Below are 22,883 nucleotides of genomic sequence, written 5' to 3' on the forward strand. Positions count from 1 at the left end.
TGAGGGGCGAGCCCTTCCCCAGCCTTTCCAGCTCCACCAGGGGACACGAAGGGGGCAGAAGCCAAAAGGTCCTTCAAGAAAGGCCATTTTCCTGTTTCTGGAGCCAGGAGAGAAGCTACCAGAGTTCCCCCCCACCTCTTCATTCATTTGAATTATCTGTGGCTGAGAGTCTACTCCCCCCTTCTCCCCCCCACCAGAAAAATGAAACGAAGGACAGGATCCGTAAGCTAAAATATTTTACATTCCTCTGAAATCCTTTGCACAAAACTCTTTGACGACATTCCTCCGTCTCTTCACCCAGAGCAGCCCCTCCGGGCGCACGCAAGGAAGTCCCGACTCCGTGTCAGTAATGTGTGCGTACAACTTCAAGTTAAAATTATTCCACAGGGAAAACACACGGGTGGCCTATTACATCTGAGGGTGCTGGGAGGAGGAGGGGGCAGCTCAGGGGGGGGGGGATCCCCACGGACTGTCCGGCCCTCTAATCAAAGGAAAGAAACCAAGAACAAGGAAACTGCCAAGGGCTGCCAGACCAGAGGAGTCCTGCTCAAATCGTGTCCGTGTGTGCACGGTGTGTCTGTGTGTGTGTGAGGTTCATGGGGCAAATCCCCCCGGGGGTCCTGGAGGGGCCTTTTGGGCCAGAGGGAGCCGAGTGTTTGGTGAAGGCCCACCCCAAAGGGCCCTGCAGGGGGCTTTGTTGCAGGGAAACTTTCTGCTGGCAGCAGGTGGGACAGCTCCTTCCAAAAGGTCCCCACCCCCTCCAAGTGGGCCCCACGGGCAGCGCCCCACAGCTGCCTCTCATGGACTCCTCCCTTCGAGAAATGCTGGTTTATTGTTTCAGGGAATTGGGGGGCTGGCTCCAGCAATGGGTCCCCCGGCCCTCCGACTCTGCCTGAGCCAAGGACGGCTAGGACTGCTGCTCGGGGTCTGCGGAGGCCTCCGACTCGGCCGGCAGGGACTGGGCAGCGCCCACGGCAAGGATCCTGTCCGCAGCCACGGGGGGCACCAGGGTCAGCGACTCGATGCTCAGGCTGTCCGTGCTGTCCTCGGAGATCAAGGAGATGGTTGGCTGCGGGGCAGGAATCAGGCTGGGCGACCAGGTGGCCGTCTCCGCTTTGCTCCGGGAGAGGTTCTTGCCAGGCTTCGCAGCTGGCGGCAGCGAGCGATCGGCTGCGGACAGGTAACCGGAGGAGGAGGAGGAGGAGGGCAGAGACTGCTCCAGCGTGACCGAGTCATCTGTGGGAGAGGAGGAAAGGGCAGTGCCCGTCACGCTCGGAGGGAAGGAGGCCAGGCGCCCTTGATCCGCTTCCCTTGCCCAACACCCTGGAGGGTCTGCCTGGCAATCTAGGCCGGCCCTGCCAGCCCTGGATGAATGTTTGCCAACCCGGGGCTGACTCACCACTCCCTGCCCTTCTCTTTCCCATCTCCCTTCAGGTTTCTCCCTTCATTCCAGGCTTTCTCTGACCTCGGAGCTGTCCTCTTCCTTCCTGGATGCCTCCTAAGGAGGTTTGAACTTTGCCTGGCTTACAAAGTGACCATCAGCGGCCCTGATCCTCTCCTCCCCACCCCCAGCTCAGGTGACACAAAGAGGCATTGGACAGTCCGACTTTGAACTTGAGGCTGTCGAGCATCCTTGCCTTGGCATCTGTGCCCAAGGGTGCAGGCGTCTCTTTGAAGCAGAGTCTGGGCCGGGGCTTCCTTCTGGAACTCACCCTCAGCAACAGCCACCCCCTCCCCAAAGAACCCCTCACGCTCAGCAGGACCCTTGCTCGGCAGGGCGTGCCCCCGCAGACCCCTCCCTCCGAGAGGGCAGGGGGGATTCTGTTCCGGCAAACCAAAAGCTTCAAAGGGGCAAAGCAAAGGGAGGGGGGCCAAATCAAGAGAAAAAAGCCAGGAGGAGGCCCAGAGCGCAGAGGGGCAGGCCGGGCAGGAGCCCCACCCTTTCTCGGAGGCTCCCAATCCAGGAAGAGGGGCAGTGAGGAAAAGGACCCTCCGTTATAACCCTCCTGGCCCCCCTCCTCCTGCAGCAGGGAGAGCAGAGGCTGCAGGAAGAGGAAGGGAGCAGCGCAAGGCTTAGGGGCACCTGCTCTGCTCTGCCCAGCCAGGGAAGGATGCACGGCCTCAGCAGGTGGGGAAGGCCGTCTGGAAGCCACCGAGGGGAGGGGGAGCCCAGGAGGCTGAGCTGCTGGGACCTGGAAGCCCCTCCTCCCCCGGTCAGCCTTTGCACATGTCCAGCTGGGGAGGGGAGCGCACTGACATTCCGGGGAAGGCTGCTCTCAGCCCCTGCCCAGACCCCTCTGCCTCCCTCTGCCAAGGTGTCCAGGGCCAGCCGCTCTCCGGACAGGGTGGCTCTGCTGCTCCTGGCATCCCTCCTGCCAGGGAACGGGGCCATCTCTGCTGCTGGCACGCCAGCAAGCCCGGCCCTTTACTCATCCACGAAGGCAACCTGGGATCCGGCTGGAGAACTGATCTTACAAAGCCTCCCCCGTAAATGAACCCGGCCCTTCCGACCGTCACAACGCATCACCAGGAAAAGACCGAGGACCAGGGTCCCAACAGGCCGGGGCCTTCTTGGCACCTCCAGCCACGGATTCGGGTGCCAGGAGGAGGGCAGCTTCACCGTTGCTGGGTCAGGCCCTGGGGAGACCGGCAGAAGGAAGCTGGAGGAAGGCCAAAGACCCTCCTCTGGGCTGAGAAATTGGCCGAACGGCTTGGCCGGACTCCTCTGGGCACCCAGGAGCAGCTCCCGAGAGGGAAGGGCAGGCGTGGCCAGAGGGAAGAGGGGGCTTGCTCTGCCACTCTTCCTTGCTGGGAAGGAGGCCTCCCGAAGGGCCGCTCTTTCGGCAAGCCCCCGGCACCTGAGACTGGGGAGGGGGCCATGCAGGAGAACGGAGGGGTCTTGGCAGGGGCCCTCCCCATGGACCCCCCCTCTACAAGGGGCAAGGAAAATTAAAAGGTGGGAAGAAAATCACCCTGGGCTGAAAGCAGAAAGCAAATAAAACCACGTAGCCGACACACACTGAAGGGGGGAAACACGGCCAGCCCCCAAGGTGGAACTTGCAACCAGGAGGAAGCCCCTCCCTCCCTCCCGCTAACAGAACCGGTGGCTTCCATCCAGCCACGTTTGACGTTTCCAGGTTCCGCCGTGTTTCCCTCCGAGCAGCTCCTGGGGTTGTGGCAGGAAGAGAGTCTCCAGGGGCTCCCTGGATGTGACCCCCGTGGCTTTCTCAGAGCTCACCAGACACCACCACCCCCCGCGCCCCGCAGAGACCCCCTCTGCCCAGAAGGGGAAAGCCGCCTTTCTTTCAAAGGAAAAGGCCCTGTGAAGGGGAGGAAGGCCTTTTGGGGCGGGAGGAGGAGGAGGAGGAGGAGGAGATTAGCAGAGGACCTGGGTGCGAGAGACGCGCGCACGAAAACACATCCGCGGAGACACCTGCCTGAAAGGGCCTTGCCAGGACGGGGGCCACGGCTGCCGGACGGCCTAAACCCAGTGTCCACCATGACTGTCAGCCTCTGAAAGACTAAGCACTCGGCGGCGTCCTTTCCTGCCCGGCCTTACTAGAGGGAAGCACAGGGAGAGGTCATTGGGCGCCTTTTCCACCACTGGAGCGGGGAGGGGGGGGTGACAGGGGGAAGGAAACAGGAAGCAGCAGACGTTAGAGTGACAACAACACAACCGCCACCGAGGCAGAGACCTGCGTGGCCCAGCAGCCACGTGGCCTGCCTGGAGGACGGGGCCAAGACAAGGCCGGCCTCCCCACTTACAAAGGAAGCAAGCCAGCCCCTTTCCCCAGAGATTTTGGCACGAGCACAATAGGTTACACAGTGGAGAAATGGATCCTTTCGCACAGCTGGCCTGAAATCCTGCACTGGAGGGCAAAGCGAAACGCTTCCTTCGTTTAAGCCAAAAAGACAACACCGGAAGCAGGATGGAAAAAGGCCGAAGGGAGAAACACGGAATTTAGCAGGCTAAACGGCCTGGAAAGTTATGGGGAGGGAGAGGCAAGAGTGGGAAAAGAGGGGGGGGGAGATGCACTGATGCCTCCTCCTCCTCCTCCTCCTCCTCCTCCTCCTCCTCCGTTTTGTGAGGCCCGAAGCTCTTCCCAACGCTGCCCACGGGGAGCTCCGCTCTGCCTGCTTTCAGGATGCCAAGAACTCTCGACAAAGGAGTTGTGTGGTTACACAACCCAGCTGGATTCGCCCTCTGGACGGCCCCAGGGGGCCTGCCGGTGAACGGAAGAGCTTGTAACACCCCCCCCCCCCCGGGCACTTCCAAAGACGGCTGTCCGTGAATGCTGGGCCCTGGAGGGGGGGGCTTCTTTATGAGACTCCGAGGGCCCCCCTGGCCACCTCTGCTCCCACTCCACACTCAGGGTGCCGTCGGCCAGACAGTGTCGGCTAGCGACCCCCCCAGGGGGAGAGCCTTCTCTGTGGGGGCGCCTTCCCTCTGGAATGAGCTGCCCCCGGAGCTTCGTATAATCCCCGACCTTTGGTCCTTCGGACGTGCCCTAAAAAGTTGGCTTTCCCAGCAAGCCAGCCTGGCCTGAACAAAACAAATCAAAGTATTGATCATTATTAGTTTTAATTCGAATTTTTTAAAAAATGTTACTGTTAATCCGAATTGGGTTTGTTTGGGATATTCTATTTAATTCTTTTTAACTTTTGTAATATGTGTTTTTTTTGCCCTGAGTCCTTGGGAGAAGGGTGGCATGTAACTCCAATAAACCCAACCTGTTAAGCAGCCTCTGCCCTTTCCTTCCCCCCAAGGGGATTGTCCGGAGGCCTCGAGTGGGGAAGCTGCTGCAGGAGGACTTTGCTTCCTCGCCGCCTGGGCCTGGTGCCACCTGTCCTTGGTGGGGAAGAGCCAGGCGGAGACTCAGCCCCTTGGAGCAGCCTTCCTTCTCTGTTCCCCCTTTCTGAAGAAACGGAAGCAGCACCAGGGGCTTCACAGCCGTTCTCCCCAACGGCCACCTTGGTGGAAGCAAAGGGCTTTGCGGGAGGGGCTGTGATCCCAGCGAAAGCCCTGAAATCCCCTCCTGAGCGTTGCAGCAAAGGACCGAAGGGACTTTCCGGGCTGCCCGAAGGAAAGCTTCCTCTTACAGCCGCCCAGGGGCCGCCCAGAACTTTCCCTGCAGGGCAATCAGGGTGCAGCCGGAGCAAAATCCCTCCACTGAAAGCCAACAAGAAAGAAAAGCCATCCTCTTGGGCGTTGCCCCAGGCCGACTCCTTCTCCGAGCAGACTACACCTTCCTCCTTTCTAATCCCTTCACCTGAAGACACCTGGGAGGGAGGGGCGTCCAATCACAAAAGCATTTCTCCCCATTTTCATGAAGGTCTTGCTACTCGGGGGCCCAACCCTTCCCCCCCCCCAGACCTGTGCTTGGGCCGAGTCCTGCACCCCCATGTTGGCGCCCTGTGGGGTCCACAAGCCGAGTTCCACATGGGCAGAAGCAGAAGGCCGGCCGTTTGGCCAAAGCCTCCCCTTTTCATGCCCTCCGTCCGCTGGGAGAGCTGCTGCCAGCCTCCCTCTCGCTCCAGGCCACACTAAAAGGGAGGCTTTTCCTTTCCTGGGAAGGGCGACAGAGCAGCCTTGCTCAACCATGGCAACTGGAAGGTGGGTGCCCTTCAACTCCCCGAATTCCCCAGCAAAGCAGATGCTGGCCGGGGAATTCTGGGAGTTGAAGTCCACCCATCTTCCGGTTGCCATGGTGGAGCAAGGCTGCTTCAGAGAAACGACCGGCATGTGGCAGGCATCCATGGGCAAGCGTCCCCCCCCCCCCATTTCCTGTTTGAGACCTCCAGGCCTAAGCTCTCTAAGACAGAGAGGAAGTAAATATGGGGCGGGGGGGTGTTTCCCCTGGAATCCTCTTAGGGAGGGTTTAAAGTCATCGACACAGGAAGGCCTGGAGGAGGAGGCTGGGGCAGACGGAGCTTGATAGGGATCTAAGTCTGAGTTTTGCAGGAGGGATTCTGACATGAAGCTCGGCCTGCAGGTTCTCCCCCTCTCCCCAGCCTTAAAGATCAACATCCAGGTGGCCCCACTGCTTTGTCTCCAAAGGACACAATTTTGAAATGTTATTTTCACTCCTTCTCTTGCAGCTGCGGCCTGGAATATATCTACCCAAAAATTAAGAGCCTGGCATCGAAAACATGTGTATCGAGAAGCGGGGAAAAAGAAATGTACAGGAATCATTTTGAAAGCTTTTTAAAAACACACATGGCATCTGCAGCCCTCCTGATCCTTGGGATTAAGCTGGCCTCCACATTCCTGCCAAAGAAGGTGGGAGGTGGACAGTGGTGTCCACACATCAGCCTGGGACACGGTGGCTCCGGGGCAGAGAAGCCGAGCCGACTCCTCGGGGCCCAGACTGGCGGAAAGCTTGGAACCACCTTCTGGCTCAGGATGACACCTCAAAAGATGTGTGGCCTTCAGTCACGTAGCGAGTTAATTGGTCCAAACTGCAGAGAAGTCTTTCTAAGGAAAAACAACTTGGCAGATGGCTTTCAATGTGTTATGTTTTCCAGAGCGGCTCCTTCAAGAATGACTGCATTTGCACAACTCAGCAGCTTCAATAAAGCCTCAAGAGTGAAGTTCAGACAGAGTTTATGAGCTGCCTGCTTGCCCCCAGCCCAAGTCGCCTGCGCTAGAAGGCCAGGCGCGGGTACCTGATGGGCTCTGTGCCACGGAGTGGGTGGACGTGGAGCTGGCCACAGCCGAGTCGCAGCACCCGGTGCTCCTGCTGGAGGACGGGGACGACAAGGAAGAGGAGGACGGGTTGGGCTGGTCGAGACACTGGGCTACGGCAAACCCTGCAAGAGAAGAGGGAAGCAGAATTCACACAACACACACCGACACCCTCATGGTCAAAGGAGACGCTGCAGGGGGGAGAGAAGGGCAGTGTGTGTGTGAGGAGGAAAATGGGGCAGGTCCCGCTGGGCAACTCCGAGGCGCCTTTCCTTCTGTTGCTTCTGGAGAGGCGCAAGTGCCGCCAGCGAGGACTCCGACATATGATTGACGGGGGTGTCATTCTGTTTGCATCCCGCCCTTCTCCCAGGGCAATAGCAATAGGAGTTAGACTTATATACCGCTTCATAGGGCTTTCAGCCCTCTCTAAGCGGTTTACAGAGTCAGCATATTGCCCCCAACAACAATCCGGGTCCTCATTTCACCCACCTCGGAAGGATGGAAGGCTGAGTCAACCTTGAGCCTGGTGAGATTAGAACCGCTGAACTGCAGATAACAGTCAGCTGAAGTGGCCTGCAGTACTGCACCCTAGTGCCAAGAACTGCTGTCCCCCCCACTTGGGCAACCCAAAGCCCCTGCTGGGGCTGAGCACAGCGCAACGTCCTCCGTGGCCACCACGATTGTTCCACGCCTCCTATGAGGTCACGGAATGAACTTTCTGTAGCTTCTCCAGAAAACTCCCTGGAATCCTCCTCCAGCCCCCGGGCTCTGCTTCTGGAGGAGCTGCCGGGGAAGCCCCCTTCCCCCAAGGGAGCCGTATCCACGTTTCCCTGCAGCCCGGGATCGCTCTTTGCATCCCTCTTCTGGCCGTCCAGAAACCCCACAAGAGGAGGACCACCGAATCAAAACAAACAAAAATCCCCACCAGATGTTGGACTCTGTTTCACGAGAAGATCGGCTGGCATTTAAAAATAGTTCCTAGCTCTTGTGACTCTAAGCCCAGTTCTAAAAATATGAGGAGGAGGTTATAAAAAGCTAAGCGGCTGCAGAAAGGCTGAGAAGGGCCCGCTGGGCAGAACCGGCTGGGGGTTCGCCTAGCCAACATTCGTTCCCCTACAGACCCCTTGCCCTCCTCCCTGGTCGGACGCTCCCTCCGAGGCTGCTTGAGAGCAGCTGCCCAGGCTGGCTCTGGAATTCTGGGTGTTGAAGTCCACCCCTCTTAAAAGGGCCTAGGCGGAGAAACATGGCTCCAAGCTCAAAAACTCCCTTCCTTCGCCTGGGTCTCTGCCTGAGCCCCCCACTCCTCTCCATCATTCTCACACATCAAATCCCCCTCCAAACAGGGCGGCCTATCCCTCAACAGCCAACATGGGGGTGGGGGTCTCTTTAAGACCGTTCTCCAACTGCTGCTAACTAGGGAGGCCAGAGACTCCCCACACCAGCCATACACCAGCTGGCTGGCAGATTTCTCTGGAAAGGGTGGGGGGAGAACATGATGTTCCTTGATTGCCCAAGGCTGTCCCCACTCAACGGAACATTTACAGAACTTCTTTGCGAGGGGAAGGCTGGGACCGAGTGGGGGAGCTCCGCTCTTAGCACACTGTTTAATCTGCATGAGTGACTCACTTCCAACTTCCTCCAGTTGCCCCGTTTACAGGGACTGAGAGGGAAGCAGGCCTCCCTCTCCCTCCGGGAGCCTGGAAAGGCTGATGGGCAACGTGTGTCCCCCTCCCATTTGCAAGGCCCTCCCGGGAACAGGACTTCCGGGAGCCCTCCTCCCGAGCGGCCACCGCAGAGGAGAGGAGCCGCAGCCTCCGAATTGTGCCTCTGTCCCCCTTTGCCTCCCCTCAACAGGACCACACTCGCAAATGACACAGGCTTTACATCACCACAGCTCTATTGGCATCCGCCCTGTAAGTTGAGGGGATGCCCCGGGAGGGCTCCACCTCATCAACGCCACCCAAGTGATGGCAGCTTTGTTTACTGTTCTCCATGGTGACTCTGCCCATAGGGTGCAATCGACTGTGTGCCAGCCTCTAGCTGGCACCTGTGTGTGGAGGCGCTGGGGGTCTTGCCTTGGAGGCTCGGCAAAGGGGCAGAGTTTATGGGTGCGTCATGCCGAATGCTGGATGGAACCAGGCTGAGCTCCTTGAAATCCTTGTGTAACTCATGGAGCTCGTTCCATGTGAAATGCACCACAAACGATGGCCCCTGGCAGGAACCAGGAGAGGAGAAGGGAGCAGGCTTGCTTGGCAAGGCCCAGCCTCCTCCCGGCACCAGCTCTCCGGCTGAATCCCCAGCCATCGGAATGCAGGGCAGAATTTTGAGAACGTGATCCGGTTTAGCTTGCCACCTTCAACTGAAGAGATAAGAAATCTATGAAAAAGATTCTTTTTAACAAAATCAGCAACAGGAAATAGCACCCTTGTCTGCCAGGAAATACAATACTTTTGAAACCCGCAGCTTCACAGAAGTCGGTAAACCCGCTGTTTAGGCAGACCTTGGGAACACTCCGTGGCCTAAAAACCAGCTGTTCACGGCCCCAGTGGAATGAAGGCATTTGCAAAAGGAAGCCTTCCGCCCCCACCCCCACTTCCCCAAGAAAATCACTGTATCGGAAGGCCAACTTCTAGGAACAGAAATTTCAGTCAAGAGTTGGAAGTCAATAAAATCTCAAGGATAGAAAGTTCAGAAAGTGAGTACTTTCAAAAAACGTTAAGCAATGTGGGGAAATGGTTGGTATTTATTATTACTAGTAGACCGTGAGAAGACAAACATCGTTGCATCCGGATCACCGGGCGTCGCAAAAACTCAGGTGACAGAATTATTTCCTTAAGGCAAAACTTTTCAGACCGATCCCTTCTCATCTCCTCGAGATCCTTTACGGCCAAAGAACGTCAGAGGGGACATTTATGGAAAACACTTTGATCTCTGGCTTCAGAAATAAAGAATGTTTTATTTTTTTAAAAAACGAGGAACGTGGCCGGAAGGAAATTGACGGGGAAAGTTAAGGGCACCAGGCCTCTCCAAAGCGCCACGACCCATCTCCCTCTTCCTCTGAATCAAGCGATGGCTCTCCTCCGAGAGACTACTTGGCTTCAGTAATCTGGTGGCTGAACTTGAAATAGAATATTCCCCCCCCCCCACTTCAACATGGGAAAATCAGTAGCTGCATGGAGAGTCTTTAAGACACGCAACACCCCCTCCACACACACATACACAAAACCCCACCTTTTCTTGTGAACCACAACCATGAATTACGGTGATTCAATCAACAAAGATGACACGATAGCCTGCCCTAAGCACTACTGGAAACTGGCAACAGCAGCGAAGAGGCATCCCAACACCCTGCCCTCCAGGGAGAAGCTCAGAAACACCCGGCTCAACCCCCATGTGGGTGAGGGGCATTGAGCTGGCTTCGCATGGCAGCAGCCTTCCAAACAGGAAGGTTGCAAAACCCCACAGCCCTAAACTTTCCCTGGGGACGGGGCTGTGTCCCGGGCTTCCAAGGAAAAGGGAGCAAGGCTCAGCCTCCGAGGTTCCTGGACGGGGTTTATGGGAAAGGAGCCTGGAGGCTCACTGACTGTCACCCAATTTCTATCATTAAAAGTAACCAGCAGCGCCGTAAAGCAGAATGTTGTGAAATCCCCTGCCTTGCCTTGCAAATGAAGAAACAGGACCTGGGCTTATCTCACTCTGAGCTTTCGACACCTCCTCCTCCTCCTCCTCCTCCTCCTCCTCCTCCAGAAAGGCTCATTTGTCTATCAGGAGGCCAATTAGCCGCCACCTCACAAACCTATCAGATGGATTGTGCCATTTATAACTTCTATGGGAAGAGACATCATTCTGCTGCCATTGTTCCTGTTTGCAGAAGGGAAAGGAAAGCTAATCACAGCCTCTTGTTTACCTAACGAAGGCATCTCTTTCCTCTCCTGGAACGCTCTGTGACAGGGCCGTAAACTTGGCTGACGTGAGGTGGAGTCAGCCTTCCAGCTAAGGTGGCTTCGAAAGCAGAACTGGGAGAAGAAAAAGGGCCCTTTTGAAAGGGTCAAAGGACAGAGGCCTCGGAGCGTCACCTTCGGCCTTTGCCCCCTGCCACTCCTGCTCTAGGCCAGCTGGACGGATGGACGCAACCCCTCTCCACAGCCTCCCCAGACCTCCCTCTGCCCTGGGACGGCTGGGCCACTCAAACCACACGTTGGGTCCCCTCCCTCCCCTCCCCACCACTGACGGCCAGGCTGGTGCAGAATCTGGGCTGTTTTTAGTGTTCCACGCTTCCGTGCGTCCTTTCCCCCCAGTCCACGTGAGCCTCTTTCTTCCCATTCGGCAGCCAGCTTCTCTCGCCTAGCGCTTCCTCAAGCAAAGGAACTGGAAGTGGTGGCGGCGGCGGCAGCAGCGAGGAGGAGCGGGGTCCCTTCTGAGGAGGAGTCTCTTCCTCTGCGCTCCTGCTTGCAAAAGAGAGTTGCTCTTAGGGAAGGCGTCTGCCCGGGACGCTTCTTTAGCCACACCTGATCTGCTTGGGGCCAAAGCCGTCCCGGGCGGTGCCGGGATGCCTCACCGCAGCCTCAAGGGAGCCAGGGCTGCCGAGGGGCGACAAAGGGAGGCGTCTGACCCCAAACTGCCAGGTTTCTTTGGAAAGCCTGGCCCAGAAGGCTCCCTAGCCCAGGAAACCGTGGACGGCCGCATCCTCCTGCGGGGAGCCGATCCGGTAGGCTTTCCCCCTTCAGAAGCCGTGGGAGGCGATGGCTTGGCAGCCTTCTCGGTGCTGGGCAAGTAGGGAGGGCAAGGGACGGGATCCCCACATGCTCCTTTCCAGCCAGGCGGTGCTGGGATGAAAACTGGAGGTCTGAACTGAGCTACAGTATTTTTTTTTAAATAGAATTTATTTTTATTTTCAAAACCAACACAACACACAAAATCTTCCTTCTTTACACACTGTAGAAAGTGTATCAGTTGGTTACAAAAGGTTTTTGCGCATCTCTTCCACAGTCATCAAGCATAATTCATATTAACTCAAGTATTTTAACTCAAATATTTATATATGTTATCCTTATAACTCCATTTTTATTTGACTATAATTATTTAAACGTCCTTCATCATAAAATATACCAAGATTTAATACATAACCACATACTGGCGTTTCATTTAAATATTTCTAAAATCCTCCAATAACACTGAATCCTTATGTCCTATTCTAGCTAAACATCCATAATATTTAATAACAAACTTTTATAATCCTCCTTTTCAAATCGCTGTTGGCAATTTTCATCTAGTTTCCTTATATTATACTCCTACATATATATAGGTTGTCATCATTATCCCTCCTTTATTTGACTATATCCTGTATCATAACATTTTCCCCCTAATAATCAAAACTTAACTGTATCTAACTTAATTCTTTTTTATTAACTTTTGTATATAATCCAAAAGGATTTCTAATCTTCCTTTCATGGGTACCATTCAATATTCAGATCCAATTATTACTTATCATAACACTACACATTGTATACATTATTATCATTATCAATTATTTCTTTAATTATATCTATTATCCCTAAGTTTCACTAGTTTTAAGTTATATTCTTCCATCTATCAATCTGTATCTTTCCAATAACAAAACAATCTCATATCTTCTGCCATTTGTGATACCAATCCTCTAGTCATCTTCTTGATCAGCTTTGTATGGACTTCTCTTAGCAACTCCTTGCTTATAAAATCTCTCATATAATCTTGATGCCCTCTTTCTGTTTCCTTATTCAGTTTGTCTTTGATTGTCAGCAGTGTTATCAAAACTTTTGCTAGTGGAATTTCTTTCTTTAAGTCCATAGGTTCTTTAATTTTATCTTCTTCTATATCTTGATCTTTGGAATAGATTTCTTCTCCATTTAATTCCTCTTTCTGTATTCCATTCTTTCCATTTTCAGGAACAAACCAATTGCCATAGCAGGTTTAGTCTCTGTATATTCATTTTCCACTTCGGTTTTTTTGAGTTTCAATCACCCCGTTTTGCACTTGATGAACATCCTCAATTTTTTCATCATATTTTCTTGTTATGTGCTCTAGGTATTCCAGTTTTTTCTCTACTATATTTGATAATTTCTGTAGTTTTGAAAATATATTTTGCAAAGTCAAGACCTCTATTTTTCCTTGGGATTGTGTCATTCTGACAAACACAGCTACTCTAGCTTGAAAGATCAACAAAATTAAAGCATAGATTCACAAAGAACGCTGCTCTCACTTCTCTCTGGTCGAAAACATACTTCAAAAGGACATCTATGCGCTCTTAGCAGTCTGTAGCCAAACAGTAAAGCCTTGTGGCGCCAAGTCAAAGCAATCCGTGAAAAAAATAAAAACGTTCCGTTTTGAATACACAAAACTCCGATCAACGATACCTCCCAGCCTCTGGAGCGGAGACACTATTAAAGAATTTCTTTTGTATCTTTTTTGTATATCAAATTAGAAAAAGAGGTCCAATCTTTAAATGAATTAGAAAAATACCCACAGCAATAAAAGAGGAAAACTTTAGTCTGTAAATTACAGAGAGTCACAAAGAGAAGGTAGAAGAAGAAAACTTAATCCATCCGTTTCAAAAGGTTCGCGTAGATTCGATCCATATAAGTAACATTTAAAAAGTAAGATAACCACTGTCCAAAAACCATTCCCAATTCAATTCTGCCGCTTGATTCTTCTATTCTTTAATTTAAATTGGTTTTTGAGTTTTTATAGGCAGTCTCTTTTTTAAAACAATAAAAATTCCGCACCAGCTGGAAACTCTTTCTCTTTCCGTATCCTTCTGTTTTGGAGCCGCCCCGACTTTGTCAACCTTGGCTGGATTTTTTGTCACCAGCTAGAAGAATTTCTCTTGCTTCTTTCGAGGATTTTGCGATATCCCCGAGATCAGCAAGATGTATTCTTCCTGTTCACCATCTCTTCGGGACGGTTTAGGTCCGTTTGGACCACCCAGTGGCAAAAGTGTTGGCTGTGGTCTCAGAGCATTGAGACCACACAACCATCTCGTCGCGACATTGGCTCCTCCCTCCCTGAACTGAGCTACAGTATTGAGGGCTGGCAAGAGGGCGCATGGCCTGCTGGACAAACTCTTCCTTGGGCCCCTCAGCCAAAACACGCCCACCAGATGCCAGAGGCAGATTTCTGTGGATGCCGTTGGCTCTGCCAAATGCAGCCTGGACGGGGAATCCTAATGAAAGGGAAGCTAAGGGGGGGGGGGACACAGACCCCTCCCTCTTCACAAAACGACACGCCTCGCCCCTACTGCCAAACTCCTTTGTTCAGAGCCCAGGAAGCTGCAACTGGCCCACCTGGGAGGATGGCCCTTGCCCCCGCCCCATTCAGGGCCCCGCTTGATGGGGAGATGTCTGGATCCACAACCAACTGCTTCAGCCCAGACCTCCCCTCTCCACAGAGCTGCTACCTGTGCAGGTGGGCCCTCTGAGGACCCCTCAAGGCCCAGGCCTAGGGAAGGCACCAGTCTGGAGGGAAGCCGCAAAGGGACCCCAATGTGTGGCTTTTCCTTTCACCACAGCCCCCCTTGACGGAGCCAAAGCAGAAGATCCCCTGAAAGAGACTGTGGCTCAGCTGTCAAATCCAAAGCCGACCTCAACGTTCTGCCAGAGCAGCTTCCTGGAGCCCAGGAGTGCCAGATTCATCATTAGTGCAAGGGCCTCCCTCCAGCTGTGGCCTCTGCACCGTGTGACACAACTGACGTCCTTCACGTCCCTTGTGCAATGACCGCACTCTTGCCCACAAACAAGCAACAGCTGTGTTGGTCTCGTCCTCCAACTCTAGGCGGGGTTGAGGCAGAAACTCTGGAGCTGCACCTCCACGCGGGCTCTGGAGGCTGCCCAGGCCTTTCCCAAGCACCAACTGGGCTGCCTCCTGAGCTCCACGCGGGCTCTGCCTGCAGCCCTTCCAGTCCTTCCCCCCCCCCCCCCCCGGCTCGTTTTCTGAGCTGGGGTCCCTAGCCAGAGTGCACGGCTGAAGGGTTTTTTAGGAGTGTCTAGGCAATAGGCCAAAAATAATAGTAATGGATTGAATAAACTCTGGAACTCTCAAGGTCTTGCTTTGATCTATCAATTTGGGTCGCTTCATTTTTTTAAATATCACTTTCTAACATTATAGGATCTTTTTTCCATCGTAAGAAAGAGAATCACACCCACCTTATAAGAATGAATGCTTATAAAAATTCAATTTTAAAATATTCAGTATTCACATGAGCAGTTAGTACTCTTAGGCAGTAAGCATTGGTGGCAAAAGGAAATTTGATTTAAATCCATGGTTTAAAAAGCATAGTTTCCTAGCTTTATTAAGTTGAAGATTTTAAATAACTTTTGAGTTTAATTTGTTAATCGACAAAAGCAGAGCGTTTTAGGAGACTACTTTTACGGGATTCACAGACCAGAGACAAAAGAAACACAACACAGCCAACTGCAAATAGAAGCACCGGGTTTAAATGCTGCATATAAATAAAACAGAACCAGAAATGATGGAAACAAAGGATATTCAATAATCTAACACAACAGTTGCCACCCACGGGGTTCTTCCTGTGGAGCCCGTTCTCACACACCTTTAAGCCTCTCCCATCTAGGCTCCATCACAAGCAGGCTCTGGTAAAGACTTCTTTAGAGAAACAACAAGGGAACATTAGTACGTACCTGCAGCGTTTAAAAAAATCTTGCAGGAGAGATTCCAGGTTGCTATAAGCCCTCAAGAGTCGTCTCCCCCCTCCCCACCAACAAGGCTCCATCAGGACAGTTCCTCAAACAGAGGTTGTTTTTTTTTGGGTTTCTATGTAAACAGCACTATCAAGTTTTAATTACTTTTTTTAAAAAAGGTTACAAATTTTTATTTTTGCATTTTTAACTCAATCCATTTATGGTGGTTTTGGATTCTGAACTTTCTTACAATTTACTCTGGCTGCATTCTTGATACAGAGGAGGAGCAAAGGAAGACTTTTACATGAAGATGGCGCTAAAAATAATGCAAATATTATCGCAGAAAGGGAATATCATTTGCCACCGAGTCACACCTTCCTCTGCCACAATGCCGTAACCTCACTGTGGCATCTTACCTAAGATGCACCTGGGGGAAGCGGGAGGTGGAGGGAGGGAGGAAGGAGCTTACCTGGAACTTTGTCGACCGAGGCAAACACCGAACGCTGCACAGTTGGGTCGCAGCTGCTCCGCCGGGCTTGCTCATAAAACCGGAATGGCAGGTGTGATGTGGCAGCTGAGCTGTGTCCAAAGCCCATCACTTCATTGGCTGGCTGGATGGGCAGGTCCAGAAGTGCTGGGTTCAAGGAGACACACGTTACGTTTTGGCTAAGAAACTCAGAAAGCCAAGACTGCACCAGTGCGCCGGGACACCAGGTCCCTCGCATGGAAGGCCTTAAGCTCTCTCCCCTCTGCAGGTAAACGCTCCTTCCTGGCTAATCTACTATGACCTGGGAGCTGTGATCCCACAACGGCTCTGCCAAGACTAGGAAAGCCAGAAGAAAGAACAGCTTCTGACTTTCTTGGGGAAAAAGCAGGCCGCCAAGCCCCGTGGGACCCCGAGAGCAACGAGGGGACCAGGCCGGTACCTGCGATTCTTTGCATTTTCATCCGCCGAGCCTGGATCCTTCCCTTGGCCAGGCGCTGCTTGGCAATGATGCAGCGTATGTGATCCGAAAAGACGAAGGTGGCCTGAAGGATGGGAAAGGGCTTGGAATGCGGGCTGGAAGCCGGCTTGTGTATGACGATATTCAAGGCCCGGCTGTCATCTTCCACTCCTGTCACCTGCATGTCCTGCAAGGGAAGGAAACGCAGGGGGTCAGCAAAGCCCCGAGCCGAGACCCAGCCCAGGCGCCAGAGCTCCCTTTGCAAAAGACGAGGCAGAGGCAGCCAAACCAGCCCCGCTTTCTCCTCTCCCCCTATGAACGGAGAAGGCCAGGCAAGGGGGCACCAGAGGCTTCACACACTCTAGCCTAGCTTCGGAAGTCACCTCTCCTGCTCGCACAACACACAGAACGGGTTTGCCTACCGAAGGGGCCGAATTTCCCCAAGACCCTAAGCAACCACGAGGAATACAAATTGGGCTCCAGGGATTCTGCCAAGGCAGCTGCTAGAGCTGTCGCTGAGCTGGCTCCCCCGGGTCGCGTGGAGCCAGTCAATTACGGTGCTGGTTAATCCTGTTTCTTTCAAAGTCAATAAACTGGAAGCTGCTTAGCCACAAACAAATACTGGCAAGTCTCCTCTTGCAGGAAATGATGTGCACCAGCAGCTGCTCAGGCGTATTCGACCCAATAGCAGTTAGACTTATCTACCTCTTCATAGAGCTTTCAGCCCTCTCTAAGGGGTTTACAGAGTCAGCATTATCGCCCCCAACAACAATCCGGGTCCTCATTTCACCCACCTCGGAAGGATGGAAGGCTGAGTCAACCTTGAGCCGGTGAGATTAGAACCACTGAACTGCAGATAGCAGTCAGCTGAAGTGGCCTGCAATACTGCACCCTAACCACTGCGCCACCTCGGCTCTTGACCCAAAAAAGGTAAGCCACCTGGCTTAGCGAGGAACACGGTGAAGGAGAAAACGGCTCTGAAAACATCCCTCTTGCCTGAAAAACTCCGGAGTAGCCTTGGCACCTTCACCCTTGGGAAGCCCCTGAGTCTCCGGTGGCTCCTCTGGGCAGGGGAGGGGGGGGGGGGAGTTGCTCAGCACCAGTGGCCAAGGAAAGCTTTGCTATAAAGCGCCTGCAGGCTCAGCTTGCCAGGACCCGCAGCTCGAAACCTGAAGCCTCCGCCAGGTTTTATGCTCACCTGGAGAAGGCCGGCAAATTTAACGACTCCCCAGCCTAAGCGCCCAACATCTGGCTCCACCAAACTCATCTGGTAAATATCCACCGCCAGAAACCTCTGGACCTGACCGCTGTCCTTGGTGATGACGGTGCAGGCAATCAGATCACTGTTATCTGAAGGAAGAAGAGCAGGAAGGAGAGCCATGACCGAGGTGATCCCGTCCAACTACTTTTACTGGGAGGTTTTGATCCCTTTTTGTCTGAAGGCCCCAAAGGAGACCCAGAAAAGGCCCCTTGCGTAATCAAGGCCTCTCTGTTGCCCATCGACTTCTACTTGGCTCAGCTTTGAATATCCTTCGTCCCCTCTAAAAGAGGGAACTCAGTGCAAGTTGGGCGCGAGAGACGTCAGCCTGCCTCTTTAAAGTCGATGGTTATCACCCAGAGCAAAGGGCCAGGACTAGCGCTTGGCACGGGCGGAAGGGAAGTCTGGGGTTGCAATCAGCGGCTGAGATGGGGCAGCATCACCACTGCAGCTTCTGCCTGGTGCATGGTTTGAAGTGCCAGGGGTGAATCTCTCGCAGACAGAACCTACAGACTAACAGAGACTAACAGGTCTCGTCGAGGCAGAAGATGACTAATCTCCACAGAACAGAATTTGGCTTCCAGGAAAAATAACTAGTATTATTTAAAATTTGCAATAACTGTGATCGGAATGTTGGGAATGGCATGTTTGGTCAAGGCAGACTGGGAAAATGAATTGCAAAATGCGCTTTAATGCTCCAGAGCGCAATTGTGACTGTTCTATGAAACAGAGTCAGGGTTACAGGAATAGATATTAAAACCACATCAATGGGCATTACTAAAAATTAAAAAAAGAAGAGGAGGGAAGGCAAAGCAGGTACTAATCAAAAAAATCAATATGCAAGAAACAACAATATTTCATTTTGAAACCCAACAGGAATATTGTAATTTGATTTGTTTCAAGCACATCCATATAAAAGAGTTGGCAGATATAATTGTAATTACATCCAGTTAGTTTGCAAGCTTATTTAATTTCTGCTCTGGGAAGCCTTTTCCCGAGGGGACAGAGTCCAGAGCAATTCACAACCACAACTCCCAGGAAGGGAAGGTGGGAGCCCAGAGCAGCCTCCTCCTTTCCCAGCGCAAGGGCAGAGAGCATCATCTGGCCTGAAGCCCAGCCCTCCACCTAGGCCTCCTCCTCCTCCCAAGGGGTTCCCGTTCCCCTTATTTCCATCCTGTTTCCCAGCCCTTTGCAGTGGGACTGCTGAGCAGAACAGAAGACTGGGACAGAAGAGATGCTCCCGGCCAACCACGTCAATTTGGCCCGGCCTTCCCCTCTCCTCTCTCAGCCACTGCTTGTCCAGGAGTTCTTTCCCTCGATCTCTGCCACTGACGCAGGCTCCAGATGGCCTTTTCTATGGACTTTGGGTGAGGAAGCACTCGGCGGGGGGGAGGAGGAAGAAGAGAAGGACTGAAAGGCTGCTTGGAATCATCTGGGCTTCCTCGCTCGCCAGGTCAAACAATGCAGGGTTCAACTTCCTAAAATACCCATTACAGTAAAATAAATTATTTTATAATGACTACCGTAAGTGTGACTGACATTTTTCTATTCATAGAGGTTGTACCCAAAGGGAAACAAGGGCCCTGCATTTCCTAGCACACCCAATTTATCCTCATCGTAAAGAGTTATTTACCAGAAGGCCATGGGGCTATTTTGGGACTTCCAGTTAGAGTTACTGTCACAAGTGATTTCACCTCTCCCAGACCAAAAACAAAAAAAAACCTGTGGGGGAGGGGATTAGGAGACACACACACAGAGCCATAAGGGACGAAATGGCCTTCCTTCAGCTCGGCTGCTCCTCCAGATGCTGCGTAGATATGATCTGCAACAATGGTTACCATATAGAACAGCTGCAGATGGACCCAAATCTTTTTCCCTCCTGACCAACTGAGACCCCACTATGCACTGAGAGAAGGCCATCAATCAAGCAAGGTGTGTGTGTCGGTGTGTGTGTCTGTGTGTGTGCGGGTGGGGGGGGCAGCATTTTGGAAGCCGAGAACCTGAAAGCGGGCGGAACCAAAACAACGATGGAGAACCCATTGCCTTTCCTTCGTTATTTTCCCCAGGAAGCTGAGCACCTGCTTGTCTTCCCTCCTGGGGGGCTACTCACTCAGATCAAGGACATCGTCTGTCTTAATTAAGTCTTCCTCCCTCGTCAGAGGCAACTGAGTCTCTGGCTCATCCTGGAGGTGCAGGGACAGAGAACGCAGCATGAAGAACACTCGGATGGCCTGAAGGCACAAAAAGGCAAGAGAGGTTCAGGATGAGCGGTGAAAAGATAAAGAATGTCTTAAAGCCCTGAATATTCTGTGTAAAAACACTTTTCATTGCCAGCCAAGCCGTTTCTTCTTTGACTTTTAAAACTGCTTGGAGTAGCCTGCCATACAGGTAGACAGGAGCAGTTCAGGATATGGCAGCAAGGGGGCAAAAGTAGGAACGGCCCATGATTCTTTGGTCCAAGAACTGCAGGCTTCTTTAATCATCTCCCCAGGGCTGGATGGAAAGAGCCAGCCGCCAAGGCTCCACACCAGCAACCCCCACCCCCTTCAGGGGAAGGTGGCTCCAAATGTCATCCTCTCTGGCCAGAATGTCAACAGAACTGAACTGGGTTCACAGGCCAAGCTGGCTGGGAACCATTTGAGTTGTCAGAGGGTTGACGGGGAGGAGAAAGGCACTTTACACTGCATTTGCTGGGCCCATTTTCTGAGAATACAAAAATACAGAAACCCAGCCAAAAAAACCACCCTCCCTTTGCAAATGGCTGCCGCTGCTTTCCACTTCATAGTATGACAAAGGATAGGTGGAAAAAAAGATTTACTGTAGGTCTGTTTGGCAAATCATTAACTCCCAAAGCCATTGTGGATTTGCTGCCAGATAAAAACCGCCAGTTCTTATCAGCAGAGCAACAATTGAAATGAAATTGAAATGGGTCCTCAAACACCAGCTTTTGATAAAGAAAAGAAAAGAAAAAAGACCAGCATGTAAAGTCTTGTATTTTCTGTTTCTGAGTCCATTTCAGGCTGCTGGGAGAATGAGACAGATTCCATAAGATTCACGTTGGAAGATGGAAAAAATGGTTTTAGGCTACCTAATGTTGCCCTGGAACGTTCCAGAAGAAGCCTCACCCAGAAACTGCTAGGGCTTGTAGTGGAGTCTCTCTGTACGCACATGCACATCTGGAAACAGGTGTGAAAGAGAGAGCAAGAAGCCCATCCTAGGCAGTTGCAGCGGGCTTTTTTTCAAACACGGCCCTTGATGGGACCTTCAAATGGTGGGTAAGTGGAGGAAGAGGCCCCGGAGGTCTCCGCTGGTCAACCCCATGGGTGGGTCCCAAGCCAAATAGGTGGCCAGCGCTACGGTTCAGAGCCTTCGTTTCAACCAGGTCTCCTCCCTGAGGTCTTTCCAAAGGGAGCCCAAACATGCAGGAAACGGCAACAACCGAACCAAGAGGATGAGCTTTCACTAGACAAGGCTTCATAAACTAGTCGACAGAATGCATTAAACCAGTGTTTCTCAACCTTGGCAACTTGAAGATGTCTGGACTTCAACTCCCAGAATTCCCCAGCCAGCATGGGGAATTCTGGGAGTTGAAGTCCAGACATCTTCAAGTTGCCAAGGTTGAGAAACACTGCATTAAACCTCCCATTTGACTGCAGGAGGATGTGTTTGTCGGCCAAAGGATGTGACATTGCCGCAGCAATTACATCTCATTTATTCAAGGATTTGGTGGGTTTTGTGAATTCAGCCCGAAAATGTCACTTGGGTCATTTTTAAGTAAGCTAGCAAAAATCAAGAAGTTACTCAAGGCTCAAACAAGAGTTTGCAAAAGGATGTGGTTTGTGGCTTCCTACAGAGAGATAATTTTTAATGTACTTTATTTACATGCATTAGAATGCAACCTTTGTTTTTAAGGACAAAATCTACGTACAAAGATTACCACCGCCTTGTAATTCTGGACCGAAGATCTAAAATCTCCATTTCCAGGAAGCAGACACTCTTGCTTCAACTATGATCAAAAATAGGAACCTTAACCATTTTTTAATCGTTCCAGACTAAACGACCCGAGATTCATTACATACAGATTCACAGTATGGCTTTCCTTCATGACCTTCATGGCTATGAAGAAACCCCTTCAAAAAGAGCAGGTTCTATTCTAGGAAAAGGTTCCTTTGCTTTCCCAGAAGCCTGTTATAGTGAAAAACAAGATAAGAGATAACGCGGTGATAAAAGCTGTATAAACCGAACCATTCAGAGAGCAGCCCTGCAGCTGGGATTTCCAAGAAAGCTCTTCTTCGCTCTCGTCTAGCTCCCCACCCTCCACCTCCCCAGGCACGACCCACTCGAGGAGGCAGCCGAGAGCAGAGAGCCCTCAGCCTCACATCAGCCCAGCAGCCAGATCCGGCATTCAAACGCAGGGCTTTCTCAGAAGCGCCTGTCTGCGCGCGCCAACAGGGCTTGGCATGCTTCAACACTTTTGTCATGCTCTACATGCACTCACAGGTGGCTGCGCACTTCCCTAGTTTGCATCACATGTGTGGGGCAAATATAATGCCCCCCCCTCCTGACTCTGAATGCTTCTACCTCTCTAGCTTCATGGCAACCCCTTATTACTTTCTCTTTTCCAATCATCCTTTGCAAAAGCTCATGGAGACAATTTCCTACCAGGGAGGGAGGGAGGGAGGGAGGCAGGGAGTTGCTGGCACAATCACTGCAAGCCCCCACAGTAGCAAAATCACGTCACTCCCGCAATGGAGCGAGCAGGGTGGCCAGAGGGGCCAGCTAGGAGAGACCCAGGCAAACCTCCACCCAACCCTGCAGCTGTTCCAGGAGAAGGCAGGGGACGCTGCGTCCCTTGAGCACTTAGGACTGGAGGTCAAAGCCCCAAGGAAGGCACACTCACCCGCCTGGTTCTCTCCACGTCGCCACAGGGGAGCCTCTTAACGAAGTCGATGCCCGTGAGGGGGGTTCCCGTGGGCGGCAGCAGAATGGAAGCATCCATCATCAAGTACTCCACATTCATGGGCTTCAGCTGGTGGAAGAAATGCTACCCTCAACTTCATGTACAAACCCCATCCACCTTACCTCTTCCTCGGAGGAGACCGTAACAGGACAAAGAGAACCCTTTCTACAGAAGGCCACAGAAGGGGTCCTGTCTCTCAGGCCGTGGCCAACACCCACCTTTAGAGAGAGATGCAACCTCTCAGGGTTTGGTGCATTTCCCTCCACCTCAAAAGAGCCACTGGGGTTGACTAGGGTCACCCATTCTGCAGCTCAGCTTCATCCCTTCTCCCGCTTTGCCAACGCGTCCAGCTTTCTCCCTGTTC

General features: G+C 52.4%; 1 protein-coding gene across 7 annotated transcripts in view; it reads right to left on the reverse strand.

Annotated features, from left to right (window-relative positions):
* Positions 1-219: 219 nt before the first annotated feature.
* CLEC16A (C-type lectin domain containing 16A) overlaps positions 220-22,883 on the reverse strand; it is a 40,386-nt gene continuing 17,722 nt past the window's right edge. For 2 of the 7 annotated variants that reach the window (XM_032230259.1, XM_032230257.1), the window contains 8 exons: positions 22,460-22,588; positions 19,670-19,790; positions 17,500-17,651; positions 16,284-16,488; positions 15,827-15,991; positions 6,667-6,810; positions 3,438-3,554; positions 220-1,236 (listed from right to left, as the gene is read on the reverse strand). In XM_032230259.1, coding sequence (XP_032086150.1) covers positions 908-1,236; positions 3,438-3,554; positions 6,667-6,810; positions 15,827-15,991; positions 16,284-16,488; positions 17,500-17,651; positions 19,670-19,790; positions 22,460-22,588 — 1,362 coding nt within the window. In that variant the 3' untranslated portion in view covers positions 220-907. Of the gene's footprint in view, positions 1,237-3,437; positions 3,559-6,666; positions 6,811-9,410; positions 11,131-14,654; positions 15,323-15,826; positions 15,992-16,283; positions 16,489-17,499; positions 17,652-19,669; positions 19,791-22,459; positions 22,589-22,883 lie in introns of those variants that run through there. The other 5 variants (XM_032230262.1, XM_032230260.1, XM_032230261.1 and 2 more) reach the window with 5 other exon arrangements.

The sequence above is a fragment of the Thamnophis elegans genome, chromosome 14, assembly GCF_009769535.1.
Source record: "Thamnophis elegans isolate rThaEle1 chromosome 14, rThaEle1.pri, whole genome shotgun sequence".
Classification (NCBI taxonomy): domain Eukaryota; kingdom Metazoa; phylum Chordata; class Lepidosauria; order Squamata; family Colubridae; genus Thamnophis; species Thamnophis elegans.